Source organism: Dasypus novemcinctus, chromosome 3, assembly GCF_030445035.2.
Source record: "Dasypus novemcinctus isolate mDasNov1 chromosome 3, mDasNov1.1.hap2, whole genome shotgun sequence".
NCBI classification, from domain to species: domain Eukaryota; kingdom Metazoa; phylum Chordata; class Mammalia; order Cingulata; family Dasypodidae; genus Dasypus; species Dasypus novemcinctus.
This window is the reverse complement of record NC_080675.1, coordinates 149897130-149920695: the sequence shown is the minus strand read 5'-3', so window position 1 is coordinate 149920695 and position 23566 is coordinate 149897130. Positions and strand designations below refer to the sequence as shown.

The 23566-nt window shown below is 58.9% G+C and overlaps 1 protein-coding gene across 1 annotated transcript; it reads right to left on the bottom strand.

Moving 5' to 3' along the window:
* Window positions 1–262: 262 nt before the first annotated feature.
* On the bottom strand, window positions 263–17821 carry CSK (C-terminal Src kinase). Its single transcript, XM_004473456.5, has 13 exons — window positions 17205–17821; window positions 5161–5238; window positions 4743–4856; window positions 4526–4638; window positions 3925–4144; window positions 2948–3041; window positions 2722–2787; window positions 2546–2645; window positions 2365–2455; window positions 1855–1928; window positions 1571–1766; window positions 1396–1482; window positions 263–1131 (listed from the first exon to the last, which is right to left on the bottom strand). The coding sequence occupies exons 2-13, from the start codon at window positions 5173–5175 to the stop codon at window positions 949–951; spliced, it is 1353 nt and encodes a 450-aa protein (XP_004473513.1). The 5' UTR covers window positions 5176–5238; window positions 17205–17821; the 3' UTR covers window positions 263–948.
* Between the last annotated feature and the right edge of the window lie 5745 nt (window positions 17822–23566).

The window sequence follows — 23566 nt, the reverse complement described above, 5'->3', positions numbered from 1 at the left end:
GGGCAACCGGCCATACCGCGGAGGACGGTGGGGAGGGAGTGGGCGTTGCGAGCTCGCCCCGGGCAGACACAGGACACTCGCTCGTGCAGCTGACACAAAGCGGCGGCTACATCTCCCGGCCGTGCTTCCCGCCCCTCCCCACGAACAGGGCAAGCACAGCCCCACTCACAGAGACAGGGGGATGGACACGATGGCACAGTGGGGTGGAGGAGGAACCGGGCAGGACAGGCAGGCTCGGCGGAGGAAGCGCCGAGGCCGCAGCGGTGTCCTCACGGGGTGTTTATTACGATTCCATCTCACAAGGCGAGGCGGTGGGCAGGCGGCAGCGGTACACGAAATCCAAGCCCCTGACAGACGTCTGCCTCGGGCGCATGCAAACAGTGCAACACGGTCAAGCGCAAACACGGGGCGACCGAGGCGACACGGGACATGGGACACGGCACGGGGAACCAGGGTGGGACGGCGGGTCCCTAGAGAGGGGCCCGGCCCTCCCCCACCCTCAGGGGTGGGACAGGAAAAATAAGATTCGTACTTCTTGTAAAATGCCCATTTGCTGGGTACTTTCTTTCTCCTTATCTTGAAAAATCATAAAAAATAAAACACACGGAAAAAAATCTCAAAAAAGAAAAGGAATAAAACTCTAGGAAAGCGAGAGATGGGAGGCTGGGGAAGCAAGACTGTGGCGAGGGATCTGCCTCCAGCTCCTCGCCTCCTGCCTTCTTGGCCCCCAGAGCGGGGCTCCCCAGGTCCCACGGGTGGGTCCGTGAGAGAAGGTGCCAGGCAAGGCGGAGTCCCCGGGGGGGCCAGAGGGGCGCAGGCTGGGGCGAGGAGAGGCGCCAGCCTGCTGGGGCTCAGTTCGGGTGTGGGCCAGTGAGCAGAGAGGGGCCCCAGGTCCACATCCAGGAGGTTCAGTCCCCACGGGCCCATGACCTGGGCCGAGCCAGGGGGTCACAGGTGCAGATCGTGGCTTTTGATGTGCTCGAGCTGCTCTCGGAGCTGCAGGAAGGAGGGCCTCGTGGCGGCGTCCAGGTTCCAGCAGTTCTTCATGACCTCGTAGACGGCGGGCGGGCAGCCGTCGGGCGCGTCCATCTTGTAGCCCTTCTCCACCCGAGGGACGACGTCCTTCAAGGGCTGCGGGCAGTGAGGGGTGTGAGCCGGTGCAGCATCGGACCCCAGAGGGGACCACTGGCCAGAATCCCTTTTTCACAGACCCCCTTCAGTATGGCCTCAGGTCCAGGGCCCAGGGCCCAGGAAATGGCCTGGAAGGTCCCGAGGAGGGGTCTGGGGCTTCAAGGCCCCAATCTGGAGAGGCTGGGCTGCGGAGACCCGAGCGCCCCACCGGGCCTGCCCTTGCTCCAAGTCCTGTCCCAACCCTGCCCCGGGCCCCACACTCACAATTCTTGGATAAGGCACTCGCCCAAAGGAATAGATTTCCCAGAGGAGGATTCCAAAGCTCCACACGTCCGACTTGGTGGAGAATTTCTGCCATGAGGAGTGGGGGAAGCAGGGTCAGGTGCTGGCGATCAGGGGCTGAGGGGTGAGCCGGGACCCCCGCCCACCACTGCCCCACCTTCTCTCTCAGGGCCTCAGGAGCTGTCCATTTGACGGGCAGCTTGCCCGTGTCCTGGGTGCTGGAGGCCTCCTTGGTGAGGCCGAAGTCGCTGACCTTGGCAACGTTGTCCTCGGACACCAGCACGTTGCGGGCCGCCAGGTCGCGGTGCACGAAGTTGTTGCCCTCCAGGTACTCCATGGCCTCGCAGACGTCTCTGGGGGCAGGCCAGGCATGTCCGCTCAGGCGGGGACTCCCACAGCAGGCAGGCCCCTGACCCAGACCCCCAGGGCTGCCTAACTCACAGTGAGAACTTGAGGAGGCAGTCTCCGCCCAGCACCGACCGGCCCCTCGACCGCAGATAGTCCACCAGGCTCCCCTGCGACAGGAGACAGGCCACCCGGCCCCACAGGTCAGACCTGCCTGGGGGCTGGATAAACGACGGCACCCAAGGGAGGTGTGGGGAAAAGGAGCAGGGGAGGGGCCGGGATGTCACGGCCGCGGGAACATTAGATTCCACCTGCTGCCCGCTGGACGCTGGGCTCAGCACTTTCGCGCACTATCTCACTTAGTTCTTGCAACTCTCTCTGGTAAGCTTTCTGATTATCTCCATTTCACAGACAAGGAAACTGAGGCTTGGAGAGGGGATGGGGCTCATCACAGGTCAGTCAATAAATGAGGAGCCAGGACAGAGGCAGAGCCCCAAGTGACTTCAAAGCTCAGGTGGAGGGAGGGGACCGAGGGGCAGGGCCCAAGGGCATGGCAGGGGCCTGGGGGCAGCTCCTGGAGGGGCTGGTGGAGGGGCAGGCACCCACCTTGGCCATGTACTCAGTGACGATGTAGAGGCCCCCTTTCTCCTCCACGACCACGCCCAGGAGCTGGACCAGGTTGCTATGCCGGAGTTGCCTGGTTGGGGCAGGGGTGGTCAGAGCCTGCCCAGCCTCCCTGTCATGCCCTGCCCGGGTGGCCTCCCCCCACACCCCTGCCCCAGCTCACGTCATGACCGAGGCTTCAGCCAGGAAGGCCTGGGCAGTGGCGTCGTTCTTAATGCACTTGACGGCTACTTTGTTCCCTCGGTAATCACCCAGCATCACATCTGGGGGGAAGACGGGTGGGGGGGTTCTTCCCTGCACGCCCCACAGTCCCCCAGCCCCTCCGGGGCCCCCACACACCTCCAAACTCCCCCTTGCCAATGGTCTGCAGCAGTTTCAGGTCCTTCATGTTCAGCGCCCAGCCGCCTACGGAGAGGGGTCGGGGAGGGTGCTGAGGTCAGGATGGGGTTCGCAGCTAGGGTGACGGAGGCAAATTGAACACTATGATGTGTGGGGGGCGCTCCAGAGCCGACAGGATGGTGGGAGGTGGATGGACACGGGAGGGCTGGGTGGGGGTGGCACTCACTTCGGGAGAACTCGTCCTGAGCTGCCACCGTCCCCTCCATGACCTTTGGCTTGATGAGGCGAGTGCAGAGCCCATCTGCATCCGAGGTGTAGTGCTGGGGAGGGCGGGCGGGGCCTCAGAGCCAGTCCCACCAGCTCCTCACCCAGGCAGCTCACCTGCACCACCCACAGCTGACCACCAGAGGGAGGCAGAGGCTGGTCTCACCCAGCCTGGAGATGCTGTTGGGTGGGCTATGGGGTCAGAGCTCCCTATTTCCCGCAGAACAGGGGGTCAGGAAGCCCAGATTTGGATCTGCGGCCCATTTGCCAAGCGTTGCACACCCAGGTGCTGGACATTCAGTGATGATGCCAATGTCCTGAGGCAGAGGCACAGGCCTGGAGACTGCCATCAGGCTCTAGCCAGCTGTGCCCAGACCCTCTCCCACCCCCAGCCAAGCCAGGCCAGCAGCGGCAGGACTTAAGGGTGAGTACTGGACCAGGTAGAGCCGGCCATGGAGGCTGGTGGTGGGTTCCTGGGCATGTCAGGCAGGTGCAGGAGCTGGGGCACCCTGGCCATCCAGGTGGATAGCTCACAAGGACATGCCCACCTAGAGAACCTGTGGGCATGCAGCCCTGTAAGCAGCTGGAGGGAAGTTGGTTCTGGGATCCAACAGACTCGGATTCCAGTCTAAGCACCCGCTTTGTAGCTGTGTGGCCTCAGGCAAGGCTTTAACGGCTCTGAACTTTCGTTTCCTGGCCTACAAAATGGAGACAATGCTCTCCTCCTTGTGGTGTCACTGAGGGATCAGAGAGCAAGCGGGGCTTGCAGCAGGCAGTCCATCAAGCCCTGAGGAAAAGCAGGCTCACAGAGGCTGCACAACAGCCGGAAGTGGAGGGTCACTATCCGGAAGCAGAGGAACTAGAACCCAGGTCGGCGTGCCTAATCCCCCTGGGGGTACAGAAGGGGGGGGGGCGCAGCCAGCAGGGAGGCCCCCTCACCTCCACCAGCTGCATGAGGTTCTCGAAGTACACCTCCTCGTCAATGCTGAGCTTGCTGGCGTGGTACATGATGCGGTAGTGCTCCACCTTGCCGTCGCAGCTCACGCACAGCGTGTAGTCCCCAGGGTAGTTGGTGCTCTCCCGCACCAGGAACAGGCCAGTCTCCGGCGGGTGGAGAAGCCGCTCTGCCTGCTCTCGTGTGATCTTGCCGTGGAACCAGCTGGGGGCAGCCAGGCCAGGTGTCACGGCGTGCCAAGGGTGCGGACCCGGCAGCTCCCGCCAGCTTCCTCCAGCACCTGTCGGGCTCCACTCTCTGAAGGTCCTTCCTTGCCTGGCCCCTCCGCTCCAGCTTGCAGGCCCTCACCTCCTGCTTCCTCATCCCTGACACACATGCACCCGCCCTGGCATGCGCGGTGCCTTCCGCCCGCAACGTCCTTTCTTTGCCCCTCCACGCCGGCTCTAGCACCCATGCCCTTCCCCTCACTGGGGGTGCACATACACCCCAGTCCCTTACTCGGGTCTCCCTGCTTTCCCCTGATTCTCTCCTCAGGACCGGGGCCCCTTTCCTCCTTTCTCCCGCCCCCCCTGCAGCGGTACTCACGGCATGAGGCTGAGTTTGGTGCCTGCCTTCACGCCCTCCCGTTTCTGGACGTAGTTGGCTGGGATGATGCCCTCACGGCCCACCTTGTTTTTGGCTTTGTACCAGTTGGGGTCCTGGGGGAGAGGGCGGCCCGGGTATGCTGAGTCTCCTCCCTCCCTGCTGGGAAACCCCCAGGGGTGGGCGAGTGGGGGACTGGGCATGGAAGGTCCCCGACTACCTTGGTGACGGCCACGATGGTGAGCACGTCTCCTTTGCAGAAGGGAAGGTCCTGCTCGGCGGTGCCGTGGAAGTTGTACTTGGCAATACATTCTGTACCGGATGGCCAGGCGGCCTGCAGGGCAGTGGCAGTGGGCGGGGGCAGCCCAGGCCTCCTCTCCACCCACCTGCCTGCCCCCTGCCCTGGCGGTCACAGCCTCAGCTGCTCAGCTCCCCCAGGGAGCCCAGGTGAGGCCCTCCCCAGAGGATCCTTGGCTGCTCCAGCTGAGGTCCGTCCCCCCACCCCAGGGCTGTGTTCCATCTCCTGGGGCCACTGTGTCGAAAGCCACATGGGATGGGGGCCGATTCTTCCTCCTTTGCTTAGCAGACCCCCAGGGAGGGGGGACGCTCGACTGCCCCAGGCCCCCGCCCCCCTGTACCTGTATTGCCGACATCTTCTCAGGAGATCTGGTGTCCCCGTCACAGGAAGGCCAACCTGTCACTAGGTACCATTAGAGCTGTAGGGACACAGGGGGAAGACCAAGTAGGAAGTGAGGAGTCAGGCCTCATCTAGTCACTGAGTTCTCCCCGCTTCCCCATAGGAAAATGAGAGGCCCCAAGGCTTCCAGGCTGGGGCTGGCGCCAGGGCCTTCCTCTCCAGTCTGGGCAGGCCGAGGGCCCTCCCAGCCTCCCCAAGAGCCCTGGGTAAGTAGTGGGCAGGAGTATCCCAACCTGCATCCTGGAGGGCACCTCACAGGCCCAACAGAACAGCCGACAGGTGAGGGAGGCTGGGAGGTGTTGCAGCGCAGAGCTCCTGCCCCTTCAGCCCCAACCCCGAGGCCGGCGAGCTGGGGTGCGGGCAGGAAGGGGGCCCCAGGAAGCTCTGCCTTGGGCTTGGAGAGTAACTTATCCTTTCTGGGTCCCCCTAGGGCCATGAAAGCTTGTCCAGCCGGTTATCTCTAAAGCCGAACAAATGGACAGCGGCCCTGTGACCCGGCCATCCCACTTACAGGCACACACCCACGTGAAAAGAGTGCATGTGTCCAACGAGACAGGCACCAGAACATGCACTGCAGCGTTCTCCACAAGTAACGTCCAACTGGAAACTCCCAGATGCCCATCAAGAGTAAAACGCACCAACTATTTATTCACAGAATGGAATACCACACAGAGCCAACACGTATCAACGGCAGCGACGAAACAACAGATGAATTCTTAAACATGACATCAAACCAAGAAGCCAGAGAGAGTACAAAGTTCAAAACTGGCAGCCAGGAGAATGATGACCCCTGGCAGGGGGGCAGCGACAAGAAGGGGCACGGAGGGACCCCTGGTTATATGGTTTGCCCGAGCCCAGTCACAGGGTGGGGCAACTTTGTGGGGGTAATTCACCGGGCTGTCCCCTTATGATAGGTGCACTTTTTGGGGTATATGTCTACTGCACTAAGGTTTACCCCCCAAGAGGGCTGCCCCAGCCAACCCCCCACCCCCAGAGCAGCAGGCCGCCCCCTGCCCTGCACACACGCTTTGTGACCCTAGCCCAGCACTTCCTCCACAACCATTGCCTTGCAAACACAGCCCAGAGCCCCCTTGCACCTGTCTCAGGGCTCCTGCCCCTTTTATACAGATGAGGAAACTGAGGCTTAGGCAGGGTTAAGGACTTGTCCATGGCCACAGTACGTTAGGAGAGAAGAAAGTCCCTCACGTGCCTGGGTCCCAGGCTCATGAAGTACAGAAGAGGCCTGACCGTCACTAGCACCTATTCCAGGCCAGGCAGTGATGGCATTTCAGTTAGGTGCTTGGGGTGAGCAAGGACTGTGGTGCTTGGGTGGGCTTCCTGCTGCAAGGGGCACGGGAGCTGAGCCCGCTGACTGGATGGTTTTGAAAGGCAGAGGACAAGCCAGGAAGGCACCCAAGGTTGGTACGACGGCCAGAGCAAAGGTGCAGGCAGGACGCAGGAGCAGCTGTGAGAAACTGGCCTGGCTGGAAGCCAGTGGGGAGGAGACAGATAGATCCTGCCCCTCTGGGGCTCGGAGACCCTGAGGTTCCAGAGTCCACCCCAGGCACCCCTGTCAGTCTGCCGTGGGGGACAGTTTCAAGTGGCCTGCCTTAGACCTTGCCGGGCGCAGAGGGTGCTTATGGGGCACCTTGCATGCCAATGTGAGGAACCAGGCTTTGATTCTGATCTGATGGGGCCTGGGGGGGGGGGGGTGGTGGAGGTCATGTAAGCCAGGAGACCAAAAGGAGCTGGAGGGAGGGTGGCTGGCCAGAGCCCAGGAGACGGACAACCACTTCCAGGCTTCACACCAGCTTCTAGAATGAGGCAGACCTGGGCTCAAATGACTCCACCCGGGAGCCTCAGACCCCTCGCCCTAAAAGACAGGATGCAGAAGCCCTGCAGGCAAGCTGCAGAGAGAGTGGAATGAGACCCCAAACTTGGAAGCTTTTGGTACAGGCCTGGCATGCACCTTCCATGTCTCCCTGGGCAGAGGGGCTTCCCCTTCTTCCAGAACACACAGTCCTTCCAGTCCGGTCCCCAGAAGCCAGCCCGCCACGCACGACGGAACCACCAAGAGCTCAGGGACCTCTCCCTGAGCTCCTGCGGTAGCATGTACAGGGAGAGCTGTGAGTTCTTACCCACATTTTAGAGGCGGAAGCCAAGGCACAGAGAGGACCAACGACTTGCCTCAGGTCACACAGCGAGTTAGGGGGGCAGCCCAGAGCTTGAACTCGGGTCCCACAGGGGTTGGCTGGGCCCCTAACCTTCAGGCCTTTCTGCATAGAGGCCCTGCAAGCTCTCCTCTTCCCCAAGACTCACTGCCACAGGAGGCCACGGCGTTGTTAGTCACCCTCCCGGCTGTCAGTTTGCAAACACTTTCTTCCCAGCCTGCGGCTGCTGCTGCCGCCTCCCCACTGACTTGATGATGATAATAATAAAAAATAATAACAGCCCCTATTTTCTGAGCACTCACTCTGTGCCAGGTCCTTTCCTTGGCACATTACGGTTCATCGGGTCCTCACAACAACTCAGAGGCTGAGAGAGACAATCACCCCCATTTCACAGATGAGGGCCTGGAGCGAGGCCCAAAGGCCAGGGGCCTTGTCTGAGGTCACCCTCCAGTCAGCAGCCTCTCATGCTCCGGACGTGCCACGTCCCAGTGTCTCCCGGCTGGCTGTGACCCCCACCACGACCCCAGGAGCTGTGGGGCTCAGCCAGGGCCTGGCTCAGAGTGAGAGAGGGGAGGGGAGAGAGAAGTACCCACAAGGGGCACGGGAAGGGAGGCTTACGCAGAGGAAGAGCAAGCCCAGGAGGGGGCTTAGAAGGACCCCGAGGCTCTGGAGAGGAGAGGACGGCCTTAACCCGAGCTTCCCCATCTGTGCAACGGGCTGGCGATGACCCCGAGCTCCCTGGGAGCAATGCCTGCCTCGCCGCAGAAACCCTGCAAGCAGCAGCTGTTGACCCTCTCTGATGGCCGCTCCCTGGTGAGGTCGTGAGCCCAGGATGGCTCAGTCGCCTGCCAGCCAGTGCCCAGGCTGGGAGCTCCCTTCATAAGGCCAGTCCTGGGATGTGAGCCCTGCTCCCCGCCAGGTCTGTCTGAGGCTGAGAGCCAGAGTCGCTGGGAGGGGCCACTACAAACGTGGGCCTCCACTATCCTGCGTGGGTCAAGCACAGAGTGAAGCCTGTGCAGGAACACTGGCATGGGAGTCCAGAGGCTCTGATGCCAATTTGCTGTGTGTCCTTGGGAGACTCACCTGACCTCTTCGGGACTTGCTGGTTCTAGAGCTCCTTAGCACGACCTCACTTCCCACCGGCTTTTCCCAGGTCAGTTGTGTCCCACCCACTTTCCCATATTGGCATGGCCTTCCCCACTCAATCCCCCTTCTCTACCCAAGGAACTTCCACTCAACTTTCTAGGCTCTCCTGAGGAATCTCTTCTACTGCATACACGCCTAAGAAAAATGTGGCAGGATAGTCCCTGCAGAGCTGCGCATGGTAGCCAGAGACTGGGAGGCGACTCCATGTCCGTGAGTAGGGGACAGACAACCCTAAAAGGGAAGGCATTCCTCCAGCTGGAATGGAGACAGAGGGAACCCAGGTGCTGGTACAGAGGAGTCTCCCTGAGAGAGGGAGCGAAAACAGTAAGTGACTCGAGCCAATGAAGGAAAAGTTGTTGGGGAACAGGACATTGGCACAGCTTCCAAGAGCCAGAGATTAATTAGAAAGAGGAAAAGGCACCTTCACAGAAGAGAGATCTGGCAGGCTCCTTCACCAAGAGATCAAATTAAGCACCACCAATCACGGGACAAGCAAACGCTACGGGTCTCCTGATAGGCTGCACAGAGGACACGTGTGGTATTCCTGCCAGAGCAGGAGGAAGTGATCAGACAGATCCAAAGCAATCCGCCTGGATTCTTAAGTCATTTGGGGACAAAGGGGGAAATGGAAATATGAGATGATGCTATGGAATTTACGTTCATTTCCCTAAGTGTGATCATGGTATTGTGTTTACATAAGAGAGGTGTGCTAAAGTATGAAGGGGATGAAAGATAGGCTTGCAAATAATACTCAAATAAGTCAGCCAAAAAAAAAAAATACATATACACACATACATATGCATATAAAAGATAAAGCAAATGTGGCAAAATGTTAAGAACTGGTGAAGGACATATGGGTATTCATTATACTGTTATTTCAACTTTTCTGTAGGTTTGATATATTCAGAACAAAAAGCTGGGGGTAAAGGCATAGTGCAGAAGATGCTCTATGTTATACCACCATTTGTATTTTCAAAAGGGGACATAAAATACATATATAAACTCAGATATGCACAGATTATCTTTGGAAAAACAGGAAACTGATAATAGAGGTTGCCCCGGGACAGGAAGGGGGGAGTAGGAATCAGAAATAAAAGGGAAATTCACTTTTCACTGCACAATTGCTATTTTGGGCTATTTGCCTTTTTAAAAACCACCTCTGCCAGGAGCCCTCCTTGGTTCTCAGCTGCGTTGGCTGCTCTGGGCTCCACGGCCTCTCGCACACCCCTGTGCTCCAGTAAGAACCTCACTGGCCATGGCCTGTGGTTTAGAGCAGCCGGGAGCTCCACAGGGGGAAAGCTGGGGCCTGACTCATGTCTGGACCCAGAACGGCTGCTCAGTAAACGAGTGCTGAATAAATGAATGAATGAATGAAAAGGGGAAGCCAGGCTGGCTGCACCACGCCCAGGCCCCAGTCTGATGTTCTCATAACTGATGGGACTATTTTTAACCCCAAAGGGACAGCAGCTGTCACCCCACCCCCATAGGGCTAGGGTACAGGGGGCTTGGGATGTGGCAGGGCCAGTGCTTCACCCTGACTTCCTGCCCGAAACCCTGCTCCCATCAGCCTTTGTGCTGGGGTCCCGGGAACAGGCTGGGCATTGTGCCCAAGTGCTGAGGTCAGTGGCTGCAGCCTCAAGCAGGCCTTTCTTGAGAGCCCAGGCTGGGGGTGTGGAAGGGTGTGTGTGTGTAGTTTCGGGAGCCCAGACACTCCTAGTCTGCCTGTTCTCTGAACTCAGGGCAGTGGTGGACCCTCAAGCCAGGCACATGCTGAGGGGTTCCTTCCCTGCCCCCCTTGCCAAACCTCCAGTGCCTAATGAGGCGTGGGAGCCTTCAGTAACTGTTTATGTCCAGCTAAAAATACCTACTGAAAAGGGAAGTGCACAAGAGACCTGGGGGAACTTGGGGCAGTGGCCTCCAGAGCCAACAGGGAGAACCACTGCGCCTTCCCATTCTCGGAGCCAGGGTCTCAGGGGCCTTCCCAAGCGCCAGCCCCAGGTCTGGTGTGCTGGGCATGGGCATGAGGAAAGGGCCCCGGAGGGCCTGCCCTTGGGGAACCCAGGACTCCACTCATTGGTCTCCCCTCTATGTTCAGCCCTGGGTGGGACACTGGGAACCCCAAGGAAATGCAGAACTGGCTCCTGTCCTCCTGGCTGGCAGATGGTCAGTCACGGCCTGGGGTGCTCAGTGCCTCAAGAGACTGAGGACAGACAGGGCAACCTGGGAAGGCTTCCAGGAAGACGGGGAGGGCGGTGGATCTGGAAGGATTTCGGGTAGAAGCAATCGGAGGGGCCAGGCCGGGCACTGGAGCAGGCCAGGACTAGGATTCCAACCCCTGTTAGCTATGGTAGAAGAGGGCTCCAGGTGGAAGTCCAAGAAGGCTTTCATCCCAGGCCTGGAAGTTTCCTACGGGTCACAGATATGGCAGAATTAAGTTTCAGGTGTGGGCACCGCCCTCCACCCCCACTGAGGGGCAGTGCTTCTGAGGAGGGCGGGTCCGCACCAGTAGCTGGGCTGGTTTGGCAACAATAAAATCAGCCGCACCCCTGGTTATGCAGCACCTTCCCTGGCAAAGGGCACCCAGGCTGATGGCACTCTTCAGATACCCCGGGCCCCACAGTGACCCCAGAGGCCCCGGCAGGTAGTCCCAGCCCCCTCAGCACCCACACCGCAGCAGCAGAATTGGGCGCAAGACCCTCGGAGATGCTTCAGCCTCCCTGGGGGCAGGAAGGCTGTCCCACCCCCAGGGCTTCCTCAACCCTCAACACCCCTGCCCTAAGGCCAGGGGCCAGTTCAATGGCTGAAAAATGTTAACAACCAAATATCAGCCACCCACTGGCTTTCTTCCTACCTCCAATGGCTCAGTGCGACCTGAAATCCCATCTAGCAGTTTGGGGAGTGGTGGGGGCTGGGGTTAGAGGAGGCTAACAGGGGAGCCTCTTCCCACAGCACCACTGCGGCTTGAGGCTGCCATTCCTGGCCCAGAAAGGTTTCTAATTACTGCTCTGGAGCCTAATTACCTCCACGCGCTGGGCAGCGGGGACTCCAGGCCTCCCCAGGGCTTTCACCCAGGCCCCTTCCTGCCCCCCAATTCCCCTAAGTGCAGGCTGTGGTCTAGGTCTCTTCATTTGCATGCATTTATGTACAGCCTCTCAGAACTGACCTTCGGTGAGCCCTTAAACGTCAGGGGGTGTTCTTGTCCCTTATTCCCAAATCCCCTCACCAGGTTATAGTTGGGGAGACTGAGGCCCAGAGGCCCATGAGCTGTCTAGAACTTTGGCCCCCAGATTCCTGGTCCTTCTTATCTCAGAACTGGGACCAGCAGAGCACACAGCTCAGCAGGGAAAGCCAGACAGACAGACTTGCTACCCACTGGAGGGAGGGGTGTCAACCCTCTCACAGCAGGGTGGACTGTAAAAAGTAAAGTACAGGAATGAGACCTACTGACCCAGTGTTAGTTACCTAACTCTCACAAAACCGTTCTTACTGACCCAGTGTCAGTTTCCTAATCCTCACAAAACAGTTCTTGTGCGGTGAGTACTGTTGATCCTTGTTTGAGAGGAGGAAGGAACCTGCCAGGGTCACCGGGCTTCCAAGAGGGGGAGTCGGAGTTGGAACTCACATCAGGCTGGACCTTGGTCAGGAGGAAAAACTTCCCACCTTTCCCTGGTGGCCTGAGAATGGACAGATGGGAGTGGGAGGGCTAGATCGTGGGGGCCTGGGCCCAAGCTGAGGGGAGGTCTGCCCAGAGCAAGCCTCCTGCCCCTAGCCCTGCTCTGGGAAGCACAGGTTAACTCTGTGCCCACTGCTTGCTGGTTTGCTGCACTCTGCCTCAGAGAAGCCAAGAGCTTGTCCAGGGTCATACAACTAGAGAAGCCAGCAGTTCTCGAGAGCAGAAGCTCCAAGGAAGGACCTCTGCCCCACCAGGCCTCTTCCTCAAATGTGTCTTGATTTTCATGGGCTCTCCCCCTCCAGGAAGCCCTCCTGGCTGCCCCTGGCTGACACAGATCCCCAACTTCTGAGATCTTAGCAGCCCTACTGGGGAGTCCGAACCACAGCCTCTGCCCCTCCGGTTGACTCCTCTCTGCATCTGGTCTCCTCTACTGGTCAGCAGGGGACCACTCAGGGCTGGTTCTTCATTCTCCCCTCCTGTCTCCATGAGTGAGGGCAGCACAGGGTACACTGCACAGGGCTGGGTAAGGACCAGGTGCTCGGCTGGGCGGGGCTGAGAAGCAGTAGCCAGGGTAGGCAGGGGTCAAATGACACCCACGCTTTCACCAGCCCACAAGGCTTCCAAGCTAGCTGGGGTAGGACAGGCAGGGGAACACCTGGCAGCCTCTCCTGCTTGCTCCTTCAGCTCTGGGCCCAGACCAAGGAAGGGGAGCGGGGGCAGGTAGGGGGGAAGCTGCGGTTGGAGGCCCAGCCCTGCTGGGGCGTGCACAGCTAGTGTGTGATGAGAAGCTGCCCCCTCCCCCGCCCAGCACCTCAAAACCAGGAAGAGAAACCAAGCAGTTAGAAAGGGCAGGCTGGGCTGCAGGGGGGCCTCCAGGCTTGGGACGCCTGCCAATGGGAGCTCCCACAGGTATGGTATGGGCAGTTGTGGGGAAAACCGCTTCTCCCTCCCTGGCCTCAGTTTCCCCATGGGAAACTGAGGTCTCTACCTGGTCCTGGTGGTCTGCCGACTGGTGCCATCTGCAACCCATGAGCGCTGCAGGCAAGCTCATGCCCAATAAAAACGTACCCCCAATTGGTGGGCTTTGGCCTCTCCCAGGGAGCAAGGGCTCACCCCCAAAGCCAGCCTCTCCCTGCTTGCTTTGCCCCTCAACCGTGCAGGGAGCACAGCAGCTCTTCCTTCACCAGCTCTTTATTTTTAGGTCTGAATTTGACTTTAATCATTACTTAGCGGATTCTATTTCCAGCCCTCGGATGAAGGGACCCAGTGGGGAGGAGGAGGGGAGGCAGTGCTCCCTGCCTGGCGTGGGGGGCAGCCTCCTCCTCCACCCATCCTGTCCCACAAGCTAGGGGGAAGGGGACTGAGCAACACCCGGCCAGGCCAGCATCTTGGGGAGGACCCCACCCTGTGACCTCATCGCAGCCCGAGCAGGAGGGCAGCTGCAATGCCAACTTGCCCAGCCGAGACCAGGAGGGAAGGGGATGCTCCACACCAAAGGTCTGGCAGCCAGAGCCTGAGGTTACTTGCCTGAGGGGCCTTACACTGAATGGGCCACCTGGGGAGGGGTCCTGCCCAGGTTAGCCCTGGGCCACCCCTGGGTCATCTGGGGCTAAGATCTCTTAGGCCCAGTCAGTACCAAGCGGAGACAGGTTTCTGCCCACTGCCCACTGCTGTGGGGGGGAGCACTCCCAGTTACTCTGACCTCCACAGAAGGCAGAGGAAAGGAAGCAAGGCATGTCATAGCAGAACACACGCAGGTCAGGCCTGGGGGCACTTGCCGAAGAGGAGGACACAGGCGAGTTCCCCAGTGTTGCTCTGGGCCTTCTGGGTTCCCTCCCAACTCCCAGCTAGGAGGCCTCCCCCCTGCCCCCCCCCCCGGCTGTCTTCTCTCCCCTGGACACTGGGAAAGGGCAGCAAGATGAGGCTGCCATGGCTGGCCCTGGGTTGGGGCTCAGAGTGTCTGGGTTCCTTGCCCAGGTCTGTTTTCCCAAGGGGCTAAGCAGGCCCCTGTTCCAACTGGGGAGACACTTGGGTGGCTTAGGAAGTAGCCAGGGTGGGAGGCAAGAGGCAGCTGGGCTCTCAGAGGAGAGGCCTATGTCCACTCACTGTGATGCTGGGAGACCGGAAGGGGGGTGGGTGGGGTCAGGCCCCGGAAACCAACCAGCAGCCCATCTCCCCATCTCCCCAGGGCAAGTCACATGGTGACGAAAGGCAGGAGGTGGAGCAGGACACCAGCCTGCTGAACCCAGAACCTCAGCTTCCCAGGGCCCCCGGGCAGGGACCACCCCAGCCCAGGGGCAAGGCAGGTCCACCAGTGGCCTGCAGGGAGCATTCTTACACCACCTCCCCCCCACCCTGGCTTACAGATGGGAAACAACCCACGAGCTCACTAACAGGGTTTGAGTGAAGTTGCTGGGGCAGAACTATTTGGAATATTCTGTAGCTTCTTAGAGGGAAAGTTATTTAACCCATATACAACGTGAGAAAATGCCCACTGCCCCAGCGTTAAATGAAAAAAGGTGCCATGGTTTGCACACTTGGTTGACAATAGCAAGGAAGAAGAAGAAATCAGGAAAAGACTGGCAGGAAACTCCAAAATGCTAATAGTGACTGTGCCAGGTGAAGAAATAGTAGGTGATTTTTGTTTTCTAAATTTTCTGTAGTGCAGTTTTGCTACGTTCTGAATTAAGAGAATTAGCACACCAGTAGTTTTCTTCTAATAAGCTCAGATTCGCTTCCCTAGGGCCAGACTGTCCCCAGCTCTCTGGTCCTGGTGTTTGGGACATCTACAAACTGCCAGCATCTTCCACTGTGGGACAGCCAAGGAACAGGGCCAGTACTCTCCCTACCTTCTCTTTCCCAGACCAGATACCCCTGTTCTTTGGGAACTGGCTGTTAAGTCTTTAAAATCCCTCAAAAGATGGAGACCAGAACTGGGTCCAGGCTGTCCTGGCCCAACTGGGCCACCCTTCCTAACAAGCTTGTTTGGGCAGCCACATCACACTGTGGATGCCAGCTTCGCCTGCTGCCTGTGCTCCTTGGGGGGCAGCTGAGGTCTGCTCCCCCAACCCTTGCTGTGGACACTCTGGAGGCCCAACCTCTCTGGGCCCGGTGTTCCCTACAGTGGTGCTAGAGAACCTCTCTGGTCCTTCCTTGCCCTCGACACGATGTAGAGAGAACAGCCACTTCTGTGGAGGAAGGCACCAAGCTTACCAAACAAAAAACACATGAGATTGAAGCCAGACTCCCCTCTACAAAGGCCTTGGGACCCTGGGCCTCATCCTTAGAGCCCACAGTTGGTAAAAAAAAAAAAAAAAAAAAAAAGTACCCAACATGTCAGGTCCCATCCCCAGGTTGGAAAGGAAGTTAGGGCTGGGTGGGGGATCCTCCAAGGCCCAGAATAGCTGGGAACCCTCCACTGTGCATGACAGGGCACTAGGAAAAATCCCTACACCAAAGGCCTTGAGCTGGACAAAACTGCCAGCAGCCCCAAAGAGGCCCAGACATGGCTCCCGTGGCTCAGCACGCTCAGGGACCAGCCCCTCCTGGGAGCAAGGAGGACCTGCCGTACTACCCACTTCACTCCTGCTGCCTCCACCCTTGTTGCCCCTATGGTGCTCATTCCAGAGACAGGCACTGGGACCCCCAGGGTGTAGGAAGCATGGCATGGGCCCTGCGGGTGTCCCCATTCTGACCACACTCCCTGCCAAAGGTGGAGAGGGCTGCCAGTGGTGCCAGGCTCCCCACTTTTGGATCCTATTCTCCCTGCTCCTGTGCCAGCTGAGCTGGGGAGGTAAGGAGGGAGTACGGACCACCAGGCTGTTTCAGCTGAGGGCCAAGGGCCAGGACCCTGGCGTCCTCGCCATGCCACAGATTGCCCCTCACACCTACCATGTCTCCTGCCAGTGGGACCCAGTCTCAGGCACCAAGGGGAAATCCCACAGGCAGTGCTGACGCTGACTGAGCCCAGCCCGGCAGAGCTGGGGCCGGAAGCCCTCACCCTCGTCTCTAGACCTCTACAGGGGAGCACGTGCTCACCCCACACCATCCCTCCTGGGCCAGGCTGGGGACCTTTGTCCCTGGTGGGTCACTAAGGCTGGGACCTTAATCCCTGGTGGGTCACAATACCTTCCAGACTCCCCTCCACAGCAATCCAGCTCTGCAGAGCTGGGGATGAAAAGATAGTTGTCTAACTCTGCTCATCTGTAAAAGGCCTGGGGCGGAGAGTTCCCTTTCCAGCCTCAGTTCTTTGGTCTATAAAATGGGTGGGGAAGTGAACCCTAAGCTAAGCTCCAAGGATCTGGTGGCTGGACACGCCCCTTCCTGACAGCTGGCCTGAGCCCTGCCAACTGGGGAGAATGGGCTGACCAAGCTGTCAGTAGGTGCCGGCATGGTGCTAATGCCCGGTGTCACCAGTACCCAGGACTGAGGCCCTGCCCAATTTACCCACCCAAGGGTCAGAGGTCCCTTGGCTTAGGCCTGGTCTGCTGGGAGACGGAGGGTCATAGACTCAGTCCCTGGACCTGGGCCTCTGGCAGGGTTCAAGGGAGGTGGGTGGGCCCTGGGCTGCCAGCAACTAGCAAGGCCAAGGTGGGGAATGAAGAAGGGGCGAGACCCAAGCAGGCCAGGACACCTGCAGGGAGGCTCTGGGCATGACGGGCATACTCCATGGAGTCTAATCCATCCTCCAGGGCCCTGGCCTCTCCCCCAGGCTCCAGCCACCGCCCCCCACTCCCCACCCCGCAGCTCCACACGGCGGGGGGCTCGGGTCGGCCTGCGCCCAGTCTGTGCGGCTCTCCCGTGCGCTCCCCTCCCAGTCCGGTTCTGACAGGGACTCCCGGGAGAATTCGAAGCCGAGAAGGAGGGGATAACGGAGATGGGGGAGGGGAGGGGACGCGACGGCGGCAGCAACAGAAGCGGGACGCGCGACCTCCGCCGCCCTCCCTCCTGGTGACACTCAGACGCCCACCTCCTCCTGGGCTGCCGGGTACTCACCTCTCGGGGCGCTGCGGTCCTAGCCACCTCGTCGCGGGCGGCATCAGCGGCCTGCGGGACGGTCCATGCGGCCAGGGGGGAGGGGAGGGGAGGGGCGCAGGGGTCCTGGGGGGTGCGGTACAAAGAGGTGCGGGTACCGACAGAGGGGGAGGAGGGACGGCCGGACCGAGGCAGGGGGCTGGCCGCGCGGCCCGGGTCGGGGAGGGAAGAAAGGCGGGGAAGGGGGTGGGAGGGAGTCGGGGGGAGGAAACAATGTAGCCGGCGCGGCCCCCGCAGAGTTTCGCTTCCGAACGCCGCTACCCGGGCTCGACTTTGGATGGTCGCGCCCGCGGCCGGGGGCCGCCCCGCACGCTCGGCCGGGGGCCGCGGGGGCTCCCCGCGCTCCACGCCCCGGAGGCTCCGGCGGCCACAGGCTGGCTGGGCGGGCGGGACGGCTGGCCGGGCACGGCCCCGACGGCGGCGAGGCCGGGCGGTCGCCCCGCTCGGACCCCACCCCGGCAGGACCCCCCGGGCAGGGCGCGGGGTGGGGCGGGGGCGGGAGGGCGGCGGCGGGCTCGGCGGCGGCGGCGGCCAACCTCGGCCGGCCCGGGGCTCCGCTGGGAGGAAGCTCGCAGGCCTGGCGAGAGGAAGCGCGGCCCGGATCCTCCGCCCGCGGCAGCGCGCGTGCGCGAGGGGGCCTGCCCGGCGCGCGGCGGGGCGTGGGTCGACGAGGCGGCGCCCCCTGCCGGGCGCCGGCGGCACTGCGGGGGGTGTGTCCGCGCCCACGCCCTGCCCCCACCTGCCTGTGTCGGTGACCCCCGAAGGCCCCCCTCTGAGGGCCGACCACCTCTCCAGGCAGCCAGCTCTGAGCCTTCTCTGGGCCCAGCTTTCCCACAGTGGAAGCGGTGCAGGCCGGGCCTGGGTCCTTCTCCTCAGGTCTGTCTGTGGAAGAGGGCCTCGCTCGCAGTGGTGAGCGTTCATTCATTCATTCATTCATTCACTCACTGCTGCCAAGGAGGTCTCAGTCTGGCGGCGGAGAATGACAGGCGAACAGAAAATGGCAAAGAAATAGTTGATAAAAGTAGAGAGGTGAAGGTCCACAGGAAGCGGAAAAGAAGGGAGGGTTAATGGGGAGACTTCAAAGACCTGGGACGCCAGGCAGAGGGAAGGAACAGCACGGAGGAAGGCAGGGAGAGGTGAGACAGGAGGTAGCTTTGGGGAACTATAAAGAGCTCAGAATGGCTGCAGCTTGGGAGTGTGGGGAGGTGGGAGATGAGGCTGAGAGGTCATGAAGAGCCTTGTGGGACATCCTTGGACTTTATTTTCAATTTTCTTAAGTTCTCTGTATTTCGGTTTCCCCGTTTGTTCTAAAATGGGGAAAAGCATAGAACCAACTTCTTAAAATTTTCTGGGGAGGAAATGAGTTAATACACTGGAAGTGCTTAGTGTACAGTTGCTTGTCGAGACCTCAATTGTCCACTGTTATATGTCCTTGTGAATGAGGAGCAGGGAGGTGATCTGCTCTCAGCTACAGGACCAGACACTGTGTGCTGGGGGGTGGTGGGGAGGGGTGGCAGTGATGGAAGAGACCAGTGTAGGTGGGAGGAGTCAGGAAGGGTCAGGCTTGCGTGGGCAGAGAAGGGGGCGTTGAGCCATGCTAGCAAAGTCTTGGAACCCAAAATAAGTATGGAGGGCTGGGCCCGATGGAGTGAGTGGGACAGTGAAGGGCCCTGTGGGAGAGAGTGCCGGGGAGACTGTGGCTGCAGACTGCAAAGGGTCTTGAATGCCAGGAGCAGGAGTTGGGTGCCTCCCCACCCCGAGACAAACCACAGGTCGGCCCTCTGCCCGAGTAAGACCCTGTGCCAGCGTCCCAGCAACGGGCCAGACCTTTGGGGGAGGGAAGCAGAAGTAACGTCCTTACCCTTTGAGGAGACATCCAGTAAGTCTCAGAAATAGCTGTGGCGTAATGGAAAAAAAGCATGAGTTTTAGGTTCAAATCGCAGCGTTAACCTTTAGCTTGGTGGCTTACTAGTTTGTTAGTTACCTAAGGTCTCTGGGCTGTTTCCTCTTCTAAAAGATCAGGCTTAGCATACATCTCTCTCCAGAGAGATAGTGTAGATTCAGCAAGATAACAGCCCCAGAGTGAGGGGGAGAGAAGTACACGGAGGGTGCTCAGCAAGCTTGGTTTCCCCTTCTCTCCTCGGGAGGGCGGTCGAGATGGAATGATAAGATGGGGCCGGATGGGGGCGAGCAGAGGCTGCCTCAGTCCTCAGCTGCTCTGTAAAGGCTTCTGGAAGGGAGGGGTTGACATCTCCTCCCCATTCCCCCCAGCTGAATCTGCTGGCAGGATGGGAAAGAATGGACTGTCAGAATTTGGGGGAAAATACCCCAATCCCCGAGGAGCTTTGTCACCAACCTGTCTTCACCCCCCACCTTCGTCCCCAAAAATGCTTGACCCTTTTCCCTGGGTGTGCTGTGGCCCCGAGTGTGAACTTTGGAGTCAAATAGACCTGCATTTGAATCCTGGCTCCCTTAACCTCTCTGAACACCAGGCACTGGGGCTAAAGCCCTGAATAGATCAATCACAGGCTCCACCCCACAGAGCTATCCTCTAGGGGGAGTGCCAGACAGCCTCCACCCTCACCATTCATTCATCCACTCATTCAGCAAATCCTTACTGAGCACCTACTAAGTATTAGGCCCTGTCCTGGATGCCCAAGATGATGGAGGGAACTCTACCAGGCTGGTTCTTGCCCAAGGGGATAAATAAATAAACAGGGTAATCAGACACAGTGGATGAAAGAAACAAGGCTGTGATGGACTAGAAAGGACCTCAGAGACTGCGCTCCTGCTTTCAAACCCCTGGGAGGGATAGAGCCAGCCCTTAGAGGAGCCGGGGAGGGTGTTCCAGGCCTGGGGCCCCGGGAGCTTTTAGATCCTGAGGCAGAAAAGATCTCTGCAGCTTGAGGACAGCCAGAAGGCCAAAGTGGTGAGAGGAGCAAGCTGGGCAGAGGGGCCTGAGAGGAGGCGGGGAAGGCCAGAAGCGAGGGCCCCCAGCCGATCTGGCAGGGCCCAGCAGATCTGGGATTTGATTACACGAGTTTGCATTTTACTACACCAGCAACTGGAGTTGTAGAAGGATTTTAAGCCAGGGAGTGGTGTGATCTGAGGCTTGCTTTTAGAAGGTCTCTGTGGTTGTGGGGGAGTAAGGGGGGTGGCGTGAGAGTGAAGGTTCAAGAGACTAGTGAGGAGGCCTGATGATATTTCCCTGGGCCAGGCCAGCGACGCTGGGCAAGGGCCCCGGTAGAAGCAGGGGGAAGAGAGAAGGAGCTGATGGACTGAGTCGACTGACAGCTCTATACAAAGTTGGGTGGATCCCCAGAAGTCCGGAGCGAAAGCGTTTTCTGGACCCCCTCCTCCCTCCACCCTACTTCTTCCCCTCCCCCAGCCTGTCTGCTCAGAGATGACAGTTTAGAGAAGCTGGTGTGAAATAGTTTGAAACTCAGACCTTCTGGGCGGTCCCCTGGGGCAGAAAACAGGAAGCCAAGATTAAAGGCAGATTTTCAGCAAAGTCCCCTTCTACTTCCTGCAGAGCAGGTGCTGGGGCTGAGCTGCTGAGCTCCGTGCGAGCAGAGGGCTGGTTCATCCCTGCTCATCCGCTGGTCGGTGGGACAAGGGGAACGGGGCCCCTCAGAGGCAACCCACCTGCTGGGGAAGCTGTTCTTTGGCCTTGTCATCACACCATCCTCACCAGCGAGCTTCTGCCCAGTCCCCTTGGGGAATAAACCTCCTTCTGAAAGAGGCCAGGAAAGAGACCCCAGCTTTGGGGTCATCCAGGCCTAGTATGAGCCCTACTGCAGGTCCCACGACCCACAGGGGTGGAGGGAAGGGATGCATACTGTGGAAACTGTGCTTAAGGGGCGGGTGGCCTGGGAGACCAGAGCAGTGCTGGGGCTGATACTCCCTGTGGAGGGGCAGAAACCAGGAGACACCAGCAGCCACAGTGGTCCCTTTCATCTCACCCCAGGGGCCGCAGGCTGAGTGGCTGAGGTGACATCGCAGCTACTGAAGGCTTAGGGAACCAGGGGTCAGGAAGGGCCTCCCCCCAGCCCTCTTCCCCTTCCTGACCCACAGGAGAGCAGCTCCAGTCCACTCCATCAACTTGGGAAGCTGAGCCTGCCTCGTGCATGGCAAAGCCTCAGCCTCCCAGATGATCCCGCACATCCTCTTTAAGGAGCCTGAACGCCCACCAATAGAAAGCCTGGAAGCAAATGTGGCTCAAGCAATTGGGCTCCCATCTACCATATGGGAAGCCCTGGGTTCGAGTCCCAGGGCCTCCCAGTGAAGGCAAGCTGGCCCGCATAGTGGAGAGCTGGCGCAGCAAGATGACCCAACAAAGGGAGACGCAGAGGAGAGACAGTGAGAGCCACAGTAGACCAGGGAGCTGAGGTGGTTCAAGCAATTGAGTGCCTCTCCCACACCGGAGGTCCTGGGATCGGTTCCTGGTGCCCCCTAAAGAGAAGACAAGAAAAGACAGGCAGACACGGAAAGGACACACAGCAAGTGGGCACACAGAGCAGACAGCGAGTGCCAACAACAAAAAGGCGGAGGGGGGGGTGTTGTAAATGTAAAAAAAAAAAAAGACCATCCTTGGGAGAAGCTTTGCCTGCCTTAATCTAGGAGGTGTGACTCACTGAAAACCTCCCTCCTCAGGACTTGCAACAGAAAGGCCGCATTTACTGAGCACCTACGAAGTGCCAGGTACTTTATTATCATTACTAATGATAAGTTACTATTTACTGAGCTTTTACTTAAGTTCTGTTCCTTCCACCATTTGCTCCAAGGGGATTTCCTAGGAAATGAGTCTTTATATCATGATGGTGGGAGCTACCCTGGCGGTGGTGGTGGTATATGGTGGCCTCATGGCATTAGCATGTTAGCGATGGTTTTGACCCAACAGAAAGGACTTTGGAAGCTTCAAGGACCTCACCCTGTGGCCTGAGGTGGCTGACACACCAGGTCTCCCTCATCCACCGCGTGAGGTTAGCTGGCTGACCTTGGAGGTCCTGGGCTCCCTGATTTGGTGTCTTTCTGGAGTGAGCAGGTCCAGACGGAAGTCCAAGCCAGGACTCGGTTGGGATGAGAGGGATTCCTACAGACTGCCTCAGTGCCTCCCCCTTGGCACACATTTCCCTTCTCTTGGTCCCGTTTTTCTTGGAATATTCTGTCTAGTAGGGGCACAGATGCTAAAAAGGTGGTAAGAATTCCCAGAGGGATGTGCAGGCCCCAGGAGTGCAGAGCCGACTCCTTCTCACTGCAGGGCTCAGACCCGAGAGGAGAGATCCCTGGGGGGCAGGCCGAGGGGGCCGCGGACCCAGAGGCCCTGGAGCTGGAAGGGGTGGGGCTGTGGGGGAAGGGCAAGCAGGCCAGGACGGGCTGGAGAGCTGGGCGAGGGGCGCAGAGCCTGCAGGACTATTTGGACTTTATCCTCAGGGCTGAGGGACCCCACTCTAGGATTTACCCCAGCCTCCACGGGTCAGATTTGCATTTTAAAATGGGTGGAGAATCGACTGGCATTTTATCCTCCCGGAAGCCTGCGGTGACCCTGCCCCATACCTGAGGCTGGATGCCCTCCTCTGCTATACTCCCTCTAGGACCCACTTCTCACCCTGGAATTTTTCCCGATCTGCTGCTGGAGGCTGAAACCTGGTGCTCAACTTTGGTTGAACGAATGGATGACATGAATTTCAATTAATAGTAATAATAATAATAACAGGCAACACTAACATAGGGCTTACCGTGCGCCAGACACTGTTGTGAGCACTTTCCTCGGCTTAAGTGTCAGTTTAATTATCACAATATATTCGGGGGAGGGGGGGAGCTATTATTATTTCTACTTTACTGATAAGAAAACTGAAGAGATTTAATGAGGAAACTCGGGCTCCAGATCCAGGGTAGCGGAAGAAGAATGGAGGATGCCTTCGCCTCGTTCTCACCCAAATTGCTTTTACAGCTTCAGGATCAGAGTCGTGAACTCACATTGCCAAGAGGTGTATGACCTTAAGCAGAAGTCACTTCATCTTCCTGAGTCTCAATTGCCTCATCTCTGAGATGGGAATGAGAGGCCCCACCTCACAGGGTATTTATGATACTGAGCTGAGCTGATGTAATCGTTGAGCACAATGCTCTGGCACAAGGTAAAACTTCACTCGCTGGCTGTTAGATTGACTTTTTTTTTCTCTCTGCCTCCTGAAACAGGCTTTGCAGTCCAGGCTCACAAGCTCTCCCCTGCAGTCCTCTAAGCGTTCAGTTGAGCTCCCCTAGGGTAGGGCCAGGGCTTTTGTGTGATCCTGAGCCTCTGGTGTAACAATGACTGATGAGCA

What these genes read in the sequence shown, in the direction of transcription:
- CSK (XM_004473456.5), bottom strand. An exon ending in TCAGGACGAGTTCTCCCGAA is followed by an intron (nt 2,788 to 2,947) that starts GTGAGTGCCACC and finishes CCCTCTCCGTAG; the next exon opens with GCGGCTGGGCGCTGAACATG. An exon ending in TGCCTCCTCAAGTTCTCACT is followed by an intron (nt 1,767 to 1,854) that starts GTGAGTTAGGCA and finishes GCCTGCCCCCAG; the next exon opens with AGACGTCTGCGAGGCCATGG.